The sequence below is a fragment of the Lactuca virosa genome, chromosome 9 (assembly GCF_052849685.1).
Source record: "Lactuca virosa cultivar CGN04683 chromosome 9, Lactuca_virosa_CGN04683_v6, whole genome shotgun sequence".
In the NCBI taxonomy this organism is placed as follows: domain Eukaryota; kingdom Viridiplantae; phylum Streptophyta; class Magnoliopsida; order Asterales; family Asteraceae; genus Lactuca; species Lactuca virosa.
Window position 1 is genome coordinate 17,168,280 of NC_136434.1, and position 12,525 is coordinate 17,180,804.

General features: G+C 34.2%; 1 protein-coding gene across 1 annotated transcript; it reads left to right on the plus strand.

Moving 5' to 3' along the window:
* Nucleotides 1–679: 679 nt before the first annotated feature.
* LOC145140913 (large ribosomal subunit protein eL14y-like) lies at nucleotides 680–2,187 on the plus strand. Its single transcript, XM_079074296.1, has 5 exons — nucleotides 680–792; nucleotides 894–995; nucleotides 1,572–1,701; nucleotides 1,779–1,891; nucleotides 1,984–2,187. The coding sequence occupies exons 1-5, from the start codon at nucleotides 790–792 to the stop codon at nucleotides 2,035–2,037; spliced, it is 402 nt and encodes a 133-aa protein (XP_078930422.1). The 5' UTR covers nucleotides 680–789; the 3' UTR covers nucleotides 2,038–2,187.
* The last annotated feature ends 10,338 nt before the right edge of the window (nucleotides 2,188–12,525 follow it).

Consider the following 12,525-nt stretch of genomic DNA (forward strand, 5'->3'; position numbering starts at 1 on the left):
ATTAAAAAATAGATTTTTGCAAATTCGATATTTCAAAATATTAATAAGGGGATTCGATATTTCAAAATATTAATAAGGGGAAAATACAATATTTAGAGTTTAGGTCGGACAAATACGATATTTAAATGTTTAGTAAGAACATATATGAAATTATCTTTTAAAATTATGGATTTCTGAATTACTTTATTATTTTCAAACTATTTTTCACTATTATTCTTATTTTTTAGTTTTTCTCATCTTCTTATCTCTCATTTCTCCTCATTTTTTTTTTAAATTGCATTTTAATAAAGTAGATTGTTTTTCTTTCTCTTGTCTTTTTATTATATCATTTCAATGGATATCTAACACAGAAAAATGAGTTTAAAACTTAATGCATACACATGAAAAACAAATTCAAAACTCATGAAAAGTAATTTCGAACCATATATGGATTTTTTGAATCTACTTTTTTTTTTTAAATTAAAAGTTATACCTTAAAAAACAGTTTTTTTTTTGTTAGAAAATAGTTCAAATTTTTGGTTGTCAATTTACAAACAATTTGAGGAAAAGATAGTTATGATTGTTTTTGGAGAACATCCCAAAAAACATCCCTAAAAAGTAAAAATTGTAAAAGTAAGGGCTTGGGTAGACACGGTGGTGGACTAGACCCAAACATTTTAAGTGAAGCCCAATTAAGTAACAGAGTTTACGCTTTACCATATAAACCCTCCCATATCGTAAACCCTAGCTTTCATCATCTTCAACGCCTCCGCCAGTCTTCCTCGGCGATCTGAATACAGTAAAGCTGAAATGGTAAAACGCAACCCTGAACCACTACCTTCATCCATCTATTTATGTGTTGTGTGTTGTGTTACCTATGTTCTTACAGTCCCCATGTGATTTGATTTGTGTAGCCGTTCAAGAGGTACGTTGAGATCGGGAGAATCGCCCTCGTCAACTACGGAAAGGATTATGGAAGGCTTGTTGTCATCGTCGATGTTATTGATCAAAACAGGGTATCTCCATATTTGCTCATGTATTTTTACTATAAGCTCAGTTTATATACTCTTATCATAGTTGGGCGCTAATTGGATCCCTAGATTACTGCTTTCCAAGCAGTTTAATTTGCTTTTATTTATGTAAAATAGTCACTTTTCCGTATTTATCTGATTGTATCTGTGGGATGTCTGTGGAAAACACGGATTATAGTTTAATTTCTTGAACCTGAATCAGCAAAATCTAGAGTCATATAGTATGCATAAATATTGCCACACAACCATTAGGTTCAGTGAAGATATCAGTTGGGCTACAAGTTATCTGTTAGGATAATTTGCATTTTTTTTCTGGAATTTTTGAGTGATGACAACCTCAATACTTTTATAAGAATAGAAATAGGAGTGCATTTTGGTTTTGTATGAAGCTGTTATTGTCATTACTTGTATAATCATTGTTTTAACAAAATACTAGGATTATGAATTGGAGATGCTCTATGTGATCGTTTCTGGTGACTTCTGTTATATGGATTTAAAGAAACATGGAATCTGCAATAGATGCTCATGTCTTAATTACCTCTATTTTGATTTGATAAAAAGGCACTTGTTGATGCTCCTGATATGGTAAGAGGCCAAATGAACTTCAAGAGGTTGACACTTACAGACATCAAGATTGACATCAATAGAGTTCCAAAGAAGAAAACCCTTGTTGCTGCTTTAGAAGCTGCAGGTAAGTTTTAAAATGTTATGGTATGATATGCTTGTGAATGTTTTAAATATCAAACTTATGATTATATTTATAACCAGATGTCAAGAACAAGTGGGAGAGCAGCTCTTGGGGAAGAAAGCTCATTGTTCAGAAGAAGAGGGCTTCACTAAATGACTTTGACAGGTTCAAGATTATGTTGGCAAAGATAAAGGTTAGATCCAAATTGAATCATTTTTTTTTGTAGTTTGTTTGTGTGTGTGTGTGTGTTCTTACTGTGTGTATTGTTGTTTGTGAGTTTTGCAGAAGGCTGGGGTTGTAAGGCAAGAACTAGCCAAGCTTAAGAAGGAGACAGCATGAGATATGACTTTGGTTGTCTTTGTTCTTTGTTCTGAATATTAAGATTTTGGTGTAGTTTTATTTTAATGTTATTGATGAGTTATCTGTTGCTTATGATCTTGTGTTTTACCCTCATTTACAATGAAATTATATTTCATTTTTGGACTTCTATTATAGTTACTTGAATGCTTTTGTTTGTGTTTATAGCCTTTGTCTAATAACTTAACAGATGCTTTTCATGTCAGTTTGCGAGCTGGGTATTTTGTATATAGATATGTATAGTTTATTTATTTTTTTGAAGAAAATTATAACCAACTAGGCTATAAACTGGTTCAATAAGTTTAGTGTAAGTTTTCGTTGGTTTAACTCATGGCTCCATTGTGATTTTCAACTGCAGATCAATTAAAAAATTTAAGCATGATTTTTGCCAATTAGAGAGTTCATATAAATACCCATAAAATTCGCTGGGTTGTTTTGCAGCATTTTGTGTTTTTCTTAATGAATCTGTCAAGGTCTTTGTTATTTATAACAATTATGGGTTTATTTATAACAATTTAAGCATGATTTTTGCCAACTAGAGAGTTCATCAACACTATTAACTCTTAATAATTAACCTTGATTAATAAATCTTCATTATTTTTTTGTTGCTTTGTGTGCTTTTATTTTTGTTACCCCTTGTTCACATACCATTAACAGCATAATTTATTTCTTCGCTTTTTGAACATTATAATCTATCAAGTGGACCATTAGACTCATCTTTCATTTATTCTACCACAGTCCACAAATGACATGTCATATGTTTGGTTTGACATTCAATATTTTAAAACGTTGGATGAGATTATTTTGTGAGTATTCTGAAATTCCATGTATGTAGAACTACGAATAACATGGAGAATATGATTATTTGGTGAGTATTCAGAAATTATCTTATGTAGCCATGTAAAGCATAAGACAGTAAGTCACTCTTAAGAATATATGACGTCTAACAAGAGATGTCTAAACATATATGAGGTTTGTCACACTTTTGGGAACATGTGAAAATTAGAGTTCAATTGTCACGTAGAAAGCAAAAGTTACCTAAACAATTGAAGTGTGTCTAGATGCATGCATGTACTATCTTGAAGCATTTACATGTAAGGAACAGTCTCTCAAGAAAAAAAGCGACATTATCATCTATTGGTGACATTTATAGTAAATGGGAACAAATGAAGGTGGTGGTTCCTAAAATGTCCACTCGGTGAAAGTGAAATCATTGATCAATAACATAAAACAATGTCTTTTTAGGCATGAGGTTACTAACGACGGTGGAGTTATTATATTAATATAATGAAATCATGAATTTAAGAATTTGGGATTTAGGTATTAAGGCATTAAGCGATGATGTCTCATTATGATGAATTGGGATTTAGGTATTAAGGCATTAGCGGTGATGTCTCATTATGATGAATTAATTGATGGGGTGCAGTGTCTTCTTCAAACTAGTATGTAACGACCATAAATTCGGGCTAAAGATTTAAAATATAGTAAATAATCTTAGCTAAAGATGTAGTAGTCGTAATAACCATCTTGTGGATATAAGGAATGCTTAAATTGGACTTCGTATAAAGAAGTTATGCTTCTTCGAAGTTTCGCGATCAATACGACATAGCTACGCGTGTCATAAAAAGTGAATCGGAGATAGGTTGCTTATTAGCCTAAGTAATCTAAACGAAAGTCGTAGTAATCGTAGAAACAAGGACATGCATATAAAGAATGCCTAAATCTGACTTTGTAAGAAGTTATGAATTTTTGAAGTTTCAGTACAATAGTGTGCGACACAGAAATCAAAATATAAATTTGTTCAGTGTTAGTCAAAACAATGTAAACGAGAGTTCAAGATCTCGTAAATATAAATCGGTCGATATAAAGACAGTCGAGAATGGAGTTCATATGGAAGAGTTATGATTTTCGCACAGACTTTAACACTCTAATCTCTATTAAAATATGAGTTTAAAATAGAGTGAAAATTAGCTGTTGAGGTCTAAAGTAAAGTTGTAGAGGTCGCCAAGAGGATTCCAGGGATATGAAGGATGTCGAAAATGGAGCTCGTATGCAAAGTTATGGTCGCTCGAAGATTTTGAGAAAACACCTGCTGTGATGACGTGGCACCACCAGGAGGCGCCACGTGGCAAGGAGAGCGTCGGGTTTTCCACCGACCGAGTGACATAACATCACGGGATTGGGACACGTATCACCACATATTGGTGACACATGACAACTTCCAGAAGGGAGTGATTCAGACAAACGAGGCGGCGACAGGAGGAGCGACGACAACACAAAGGTGCGACGCGCCTGGCCAGTCCCCTATATATAGAAGTTAGTTTTGTAGCCGTTACCCACACCTTCACATCCCTTTCTCTTTCAAACGATATTATTTTCTTAGAATATGATTTTCCCTAGATTTTAGAAGTTTTTAGCCGGGATCTGAGTCGTCGGAAAGTCCAACAATTAGAAGCGTTCCGGTCGGAGTTCTTCCTGCGAACTTTCCAGACCTTTGTCAGAAATGTTTGTAAGTTAAGCTACACTCATTATGCCTTAGGTGTAACTTATATTTATATTCATAGTCGTTGTTATGAATTTATAAATAAGATTTATCAGTGATTCCAAGTCATAATAATGATTGATCTACTTACGGGAATGATGAAAAAGCTAGATTTTGTGATGTGTTTAATGTGGGATTTCCAAACGGTATATTCTGTATACTAAACAGACCCTACCTCCTATATGATATTACCTGATTGTTCCTTATTTGATAGATCTTGATGTAACATTGTGACTATTGAGGAATCTAGACTATTATTATAGTCGCTAGAAATATAAGACTAAGTAGAAATATAAGACTAATACTTAGTGATATTCATATCTATGTCTTTCGAAAGGAAAAGTTAAGGTATTAGGCGAAAGACTGCCCAAATCAAGTCATCCACATTTTACAAGTGAATATGTAACGCCCGCAGATTCGGGCTAGTCAATTTAGAGATAATTAGCGTTAAAAATGACTTTTTGATAGAAGATTATTTAGGATGAATAATCTTAACCAAATTTATAGTATATGTCACAAAGATTCCGTACATATAAAGAACGCTAAAATCTGACTTATAATGAAGAAGTTATGACCTGTCGAAGTTTCGATATTAAACCGACACGGCTTCGCATATCGTAAAAAGTAAATTTTTGACGAAATATTTTTTAGCCTTAGAAATCTAAATGAAAGTTATAATAGACGTTAAACCGAGAGCGTGCATATAGAGAACATCCAAATCTGACTTCGTTTGAGGAAATTATGATTTTTCTAAGATTTTGCATAGCAGTATACAACCCGGAAATCGAATTTTAGATCGGTCGATTTTTAGCCGACACAACCTAAATAAGAATTGAAGATCTTGTTAATAGGAGCTCAACGATATAAAGACAACCGAAAACGGACGTTGGATGACAAAGTTATGAAATTTTAACGGACTTTAACTGTCTAAGCCTGTTAAAATATAACTTTAAAAATAAAGTCAAAATTAGCCAACGGAGTCTAAAAAAAAGTTGTAGATCACGTCTCTACCTACGTGTGTATATAAAGAACGTCAAAAACGAAGCTCGTATGCGAAAGTTACGGATTTTAGAAGATAATTAATTTTTGGATTCACGTGGCATAATCTCAGCCGCACCTTCTTCCCCACGGTTTCACATGCGATCTCGACATGTGGCAGTGGTACACCCCGCGTAGGGGTATGTACGGCCTGCATACCGAGTACACCCAACGTACAGATTCAGTACGCCCCGCGTACGCCTGAACCTCAGCCTATAAATAGAGGCGCACATCACTTGTTTTCTCACACCTTTCTCAACACTTGTCTCCCAAACACCCCCAACCTTCTAAGTTTTTCCCTAGCACGTCCTAGGTGTTAGCAGTGAGTCCCGGAGCACCAGAAGGCCCCGGGAAGAAGAGCTTTCGGCTCAGAAGTTCTGCCTACGCAGAGCTAGGTTCCTCGCTAAACCCTTTTGTACGTGAGTTATGCTTACCATACTTTAAGTATAACTTATGTTTAAGTTCATTATCGTTATTATGAACCTATAAACAAGATTTATCAGTGATTCCAAGTCGTTATACTGATTGATCTACTTATGGGGATGATGTCTAGGTTGTGATTTAGTGAGATGTTTGAAGTGGGATTTCCAAACAGTATACTTCGTATACCAAACAGACCCTACCTCCGATATCGGATATCCTACCTAGTTATTCCTTAATTGATAGATCATGAAAGTAGACTTTGAGTTAATGATGAATCTAGACTAATCACTAGTCGCATTAAATATTAGACTAAAACTTAGCGATAATAATGCTAGGTCACGTCAAAGGAAAAGACAGTTGCTAGAAGCGAAGCGCTGCCCAAATTTCAAGTCGTCACTTTAGCAAGTGAGTGCATACTCCCTTTCATGAACATGATTTTAATACAAGTATTAAATATATGTTGAAAGTTTATATGTGAGTTATATGCTTATTATCTGGAAATATGTGTTATATGTATATTTGATGATATACGCTATGTGAACCATACATGGTTCTATATGTGTTAAGATGTATTTACATGATAATAATAATAGAAATATTATAAATGAGAAGATAAATGTATGTTAATACTTAATACTCTGTATAAAATATTACACTAAATTAGGATAGTGTTGCCGAAACAGAGTTCGTACTGAAAGTTGATTATAAGCGTTGTAGGCTTGCTTAGTGATGAAATAAGAGTTAAAAAAGATTCTTAGTTCTATGTACCAAGTTTTTTTCAAAGCTCTGTGTCTTAGGTGCTGCTTATGTCGGGGTATTATTATGTCTTGGTGGTATGAGTCCTACTCATACTAGGGTACTATAATGTGTCAGAAGTACTATCATGTACAAAGTCCTTTTTTTTAACACTATTGTGTGTCGGAGTATGGGAGCATATGAGAGTACTCTATTAGTATTTCCCCATACTTTTTCTTTTGATGAGCTTTGTGTGTCAGCGTTTCCTTTCACGAAGTAACTGAGGGTACTTCGTAGACTGCCTAATAGAGTGTGTCAGTAATAGACCACTACCAGGTATGTCTGATGTTGTATTGCCGGATAGGGTGAGTCTGGGGGTAAAATACCTCACGGTTTCAGACCACTGCTAGGCACAATTATCTAAATAACCACCCCTGACTTAATTGTCTTGTTGTTTTTACGAACGGAGGTTCGTGGTGAAATTTATTCTATTCCCCTCATTTGATGTATTTATTGATCCTCGTTTTGCTGCTAGGGAATTTCCAAAGCAACGTCGTCAGTTTTTTGTTCATATTGATCGTTTAGGCTAGATCCTGTAAGATCGTTGTATAGGATCTATACGTGGGAATCGACGGGATGGTATAAATTTTTTTAGAGATATGATATATATGTGTTAATGATAATAGTTGGATTTGCAGGTTTGAGATATACATTATTATCACATTGTGAGATTGAAATCCTTATGTACTTAGCAGGTTTCCCAACCTGACCCACTCAGTTTATTGTATCACAGGTGACTATATGAAAGATACATACCGCTGAGAGATTCAAGGAGTATTAGGCCACTAGTTTAATTAATGTAAGGCTTGTAATATTTCGTTATGCTTATGTTTTTGTATTGACGATGACATCCGAATGTTTTAATATAAATAAAAATACATTTCTTTGGAAATGCTTTGATAATATCATTATCATGTTTTCTGGGAACAAATTCCGCAATATTATTCTTCAAAAAAGGACACTCTGATTTTTAAATAAGCATAAACAAATCGATCTTTTCTGGCTGTGAAAATGGGGATGTCATAGAATGCATAGTTAATTTTATCTTGTAGATATTAAACAGACCATACACGGGTAGGTCTTCGACCTGTAGGTGATAAATGAACCACACATGGGTAAGTATACGACCTGTAGATGTTAATGAGTATACATTCATACAGGTACTATTTACTCCATGATTTCCTTATTGACATATATTGTTAAGGAATCCCCGAAGCAGTACTGTCTACTCAGAGATCCTTTAGGACAGGTCATCATCTTAGGATTAGGGAGTGAGAATAACGGAAATGGGTAATCGGGTTATTTGTTTGATGCAAAATATATAATTAAAACAAATTAATTATAATATTGTGGGTTGAAAACCTATGTGCTCACAAGGATCCTAAGTCTAACCTACTCAATTTCTTTGTATCACAGGTAGCGATATAAAAGATCAGGGATATTGATATTTGAATCTGCTGAGAGATTTAAGGAGTTTTTAGGCTATTAAATAAATTTATGTAATGCTTGGAAATACTAGTTTATGCTTATGTTTCCGTATCGATTCTAACATACCATGCTTTTGAATATTAATGAAAAACCTTTTCTTCGGAAATGCTTTTGATATTGATATCATTTCACATTAATAATGTTTTGGAACAAATTCTGCACTAATGTAAATAATGTTTTTAATTGGTCGTAAAATTAGGGATGTCACATAACATGTCTTTTATTTGTTATGAAATATATAAAAATCACTTTTTAAATTCCATACTTGGTCATAGCTATCAACATGAATATGAGGTACGACTAATTTGATGTTTGGTGGTATTCACGAGTTAGATGTGTATAATGTATTTTAGTGGTAGAGTGAAAACATTACGTTTTCATAGTTGGTGAATATTGGAAATGACCTACTTTGAGGTTGCACTTCATAGATATATGATGTTGAGTGAAGCTTAAACATATGATAGTTAAGCTTTATGTCCTTTGACTTGTGAATATTTCTTGGTTTCTAAATGAATGTAGTGTCAAAACTTGAGGATATGTCAAATGCTGATCTAAAACATGATAATTGTAAAGACTATATTTTGGATTTAACATGAAACTCAGGAGGAAAACAAAAATGTCAACATGGGATTCGTTCCTTTAATTATTTAGAGTTTGGTATCAGTTGGGCCCTTTAAAGAATGGATAAGTCAGAACTTGTGGTCACACCTACATGAGTATGATCGACAAACCACATGTAGAGCACGTTATTTTTCAATCCATGAACAAAGCTCTATAAATATCATAACAGTTGGATATTCATACTAAGAATCGTCGACCACTAAATATTATTGGATGCCTTATGGATGACAAGCATTTCACATATATCAAAGAGCAATGGAGTATTGATAGACAGTTTAGCTTCTCTCTCTCTCTCTCTCTCTCTCTCTCTCTCTCTCTCTCCCCCCCCCTTGCTCTCCCCTTTTTTCACAAGTGAGAGGTTGTGGAATTAATGTGCAATGAACAAAGAAATTAAACCGTATAATTGTTCGTATGTGAATCAATGAGATCACACACTTAAAAGCATAAATGATAAAAATAAAAATAATATTTATGGTGTATAAATATATACTATTTAAGAAGTATTAATAAATAAAAGTTAAAATTTGGTTCGTTATGTATGAGGCGATAAAACAAATAAGCAATTATTTATTTAATTAATAAAATGTTTTATTAATTAATTAAGTTTATTGTTAAGTGTTAATCATAAAGAGGTTTTTGGGCTTTATTTATTGAGTGTGAAAGCTTTTGCGCATAGCCATCAGTGTTATAAAAATGGCTTTAATAATTTAGCATCATACAAGATACTATAGAAACCTTAAGAGCTCCCTTTGAAGAAAACCCTAGCTACCATCCTCTCACCCACCCCCCCCTCCACACACACACTCTCTCTCTCTCTCTATATATATATATATATATATATATATATATATACACACACACACACACACAGAGAGAGACACCTTTAGTTCACCAAGGCAAAAAAAAAGTTTGACCAGTTAGAAATCTAACAACCCGTGTTTCATGCTCTATGGACCAACCATTAGGATTATCTTCTTTGATGATATGTCTCAAACATTGAAATAGTATTCTAAACACCTTATGATTGATTGATTTTTTATTTTTATGTTCAAATTCGATATATGGCTTTGGGATTGATTGAATTTATAAAGTGTTATTGTTTTTGTTGTTTGTACTATTTACAATTGTTTTGAACATCAGTTCCTAATACAATGCACAATATGTAACACCCGGTTTCAGGTATGACCGTATGAGTGTTATGTTTTTAATCTTGTGAAGTTTGGGTGGCCACGACTGATGATGAAGGATCACCACGACGTGGCAAAGTAGTATGAAATGCACATTTCATTAAGTGACCACAACGTGGTCATGTATTGGCCACGACGTGGTGGATCAGGGTTTAAAACCCTTATTCTTAGGCCTAAGGCCTTATTTAAAGGATGTGATGGCCATGGTTTGTCCACCCTTAGCCTCCACCACTCCTCTAAGTGCATAAGATCAAAGCATAGCCTCCTTTCAAGCTTTTGAGCTCATTTTGGTGACTTTTAAACTTTAAAGGAATAAGAAGAAGTTTTATGGTGCAAGGATCCATCAAGCAACTCATCTCTACCTTTGTTATCATCTTCTAGACCATTGTAAGTCTTCAAGGCTTGATCTCTATGGTTTATTTCTTGCGGATCTAAGAAAGTTAGCATATTATGATCCATTATTGAAGTTTGAATGAATGGGTGTGATAAATTTTGCAACTTTATGACTCACCAAGGTCACTAGAATATTATATCTTATGGATCTAGAAGTTGAGAGTGTTTTGAAAGCCATGCATGAGATTTAAGTCATTTTCTTATATTTTGACCTAGTTTGAGTAGAGGACATGCATGGGTCATGCATGTCCATAAAGTTTAGATTTTATGAACCTTTAGGGTTCCAAGAAGCCTTCTGGAAAGTTTAAGCAAAGGTCTTAATGGATTAAGGGCTTAATCCTGACTATGTTGTCGTTTAGCTGCTACGACGTAGCCTTTGGTTGGCTACGACATGGTGAGCGTTGACCATTGAGTTTTTGACCTGCATGGGGGGGTGTGGGGGGAAGTGGGCAGCTGCACAGGGCCTAATTTTTTATTATATATATTTATTTAAAAATAAAAACTTATAATAACGATAAGGATCCTTTTTTCTGGCTCGTCCTGGGCCTTTGAGGATATTTAACTCCTCAGGACCAACCCTGTTGACATGGTTGACTTTTGGTCAACTAGGTAGTTTTAAATGATAGACTAAGGTTTGACCTTGAGTGTTTTATTAGGTGGTGGGTAGCACAAACTTTTTTCTATGAATGTTTTGGTACGTTTGGCTTCAATTGTGAGGTGAGTCTTCTCACTATACTATGTAGGATGCTAGATTGTCTTTGTGAATCTTGCATGAAAAACAATGATCTGGCCCATGACAATTGTATGAAAGACCAAGATCTGTCTCATGGCACTTGTATGCAAGACTAATATTTGGCCATTGATATTGCAAGGAAAGACCATGATTTTGCCTGGTCCATGACAGGAAAGGATCGTAAGACTATGATTTTGCCCATAGCATTCACTTAGGGGTTGAAATAGACATGTGATTTTATGTATATGATGTGGTATTTTGGGGAAATCACTAAGTTGTGTGCTTACGGTTTTATGTTTAAATGTTTTAGGTAATTTTGGTTCTAAAGGGAAGGGCCCGACTTGATCGCACTACATCCCCTGGAGTTTTTTTCACTATCTATTTTATGACTTTAGTATGATGTTTTGAGAATATATTATACTCTGATTATTTTTTTGAATGATTGAATGAATGGCTTTGGTTGTTGGGAAATATGAAAATTTTGCCTCGTATTTTTGAAACGTTACAAGTTGGTATCATAGTCTTGGTTTAAGGATTTAGGCACACTCCATATTATCTTTGAACTCAAACTTAGGAATAATAAAATATTTTAAAAGAAAACAATTTTCTAAAAAGGTTTTATCAAGAAAGGGGTGTGATGCATGTGTCACACCCCCAAATAGACACGGGGGAAACGTTCGGGGGTGGATGACGTCATGTACAGTATCACAACAATTGCATCATAGTAATCAAAGTAAACACAACCATTACATTTAATATATAAGGTATTTACATCTGTTTGATACATAGTTTGTATACTGCAAAAGTATAACAAAAGTATAAAAGACGCGACTCTATATGCTCCGTCTTCTCAAAAGCCTGCGGGCGTACCTGTCTACTGATTCCCTGAGAATACAAGTGATTTTGAAAGTGTATCAACATTTAAGTTGGTGAATTCATAAGAATGATTCTGTAATTAAAACTTGTCTTTGAATCTGTGAAAATGTTTGTATGTTTCTCGAGAAAATCCAATATTTTCCTTAGTAGTGTAGGGTGGTCTTAAACCCTAAGACCAAAAATGTATGTTCGTTACTGTATTCTGTATTAGTATGTGAAAATGTTAGTTTGTATGCCTGGTTACCACCGGATGTATTGTATGGTGTTGTTTTGTACGAAAAAACTTTGTATGAAAACCCTGGCTATCACCAGTATGGTATGATAATTTTATTACTTAAAATAAAACCATATGTTTATATCCCCTGGAATATTCC

What these genes read in the sequence shown, in the direction of transcription:
- LOC145140913 (XM_079074296.1), top strand. An exon ending in ATGTTATTGATCAAAACAGG is followed by an intron (nt 996 to 1,571) that starts GTATCTCCATAT and finishes TTTGATAAAAAG; the next exon opens with GCACTTGTTGATGCTCCTGA. An exon ending in TGCTGCTTTAGAAGCTGCAG is followed by an intron (nt 1,702 to 1,778) that starts GTAAGTTTTAAA and finishes ATTTATAACCAG; the next exon opens with ATGTCAAGAACAAGTGGGAG.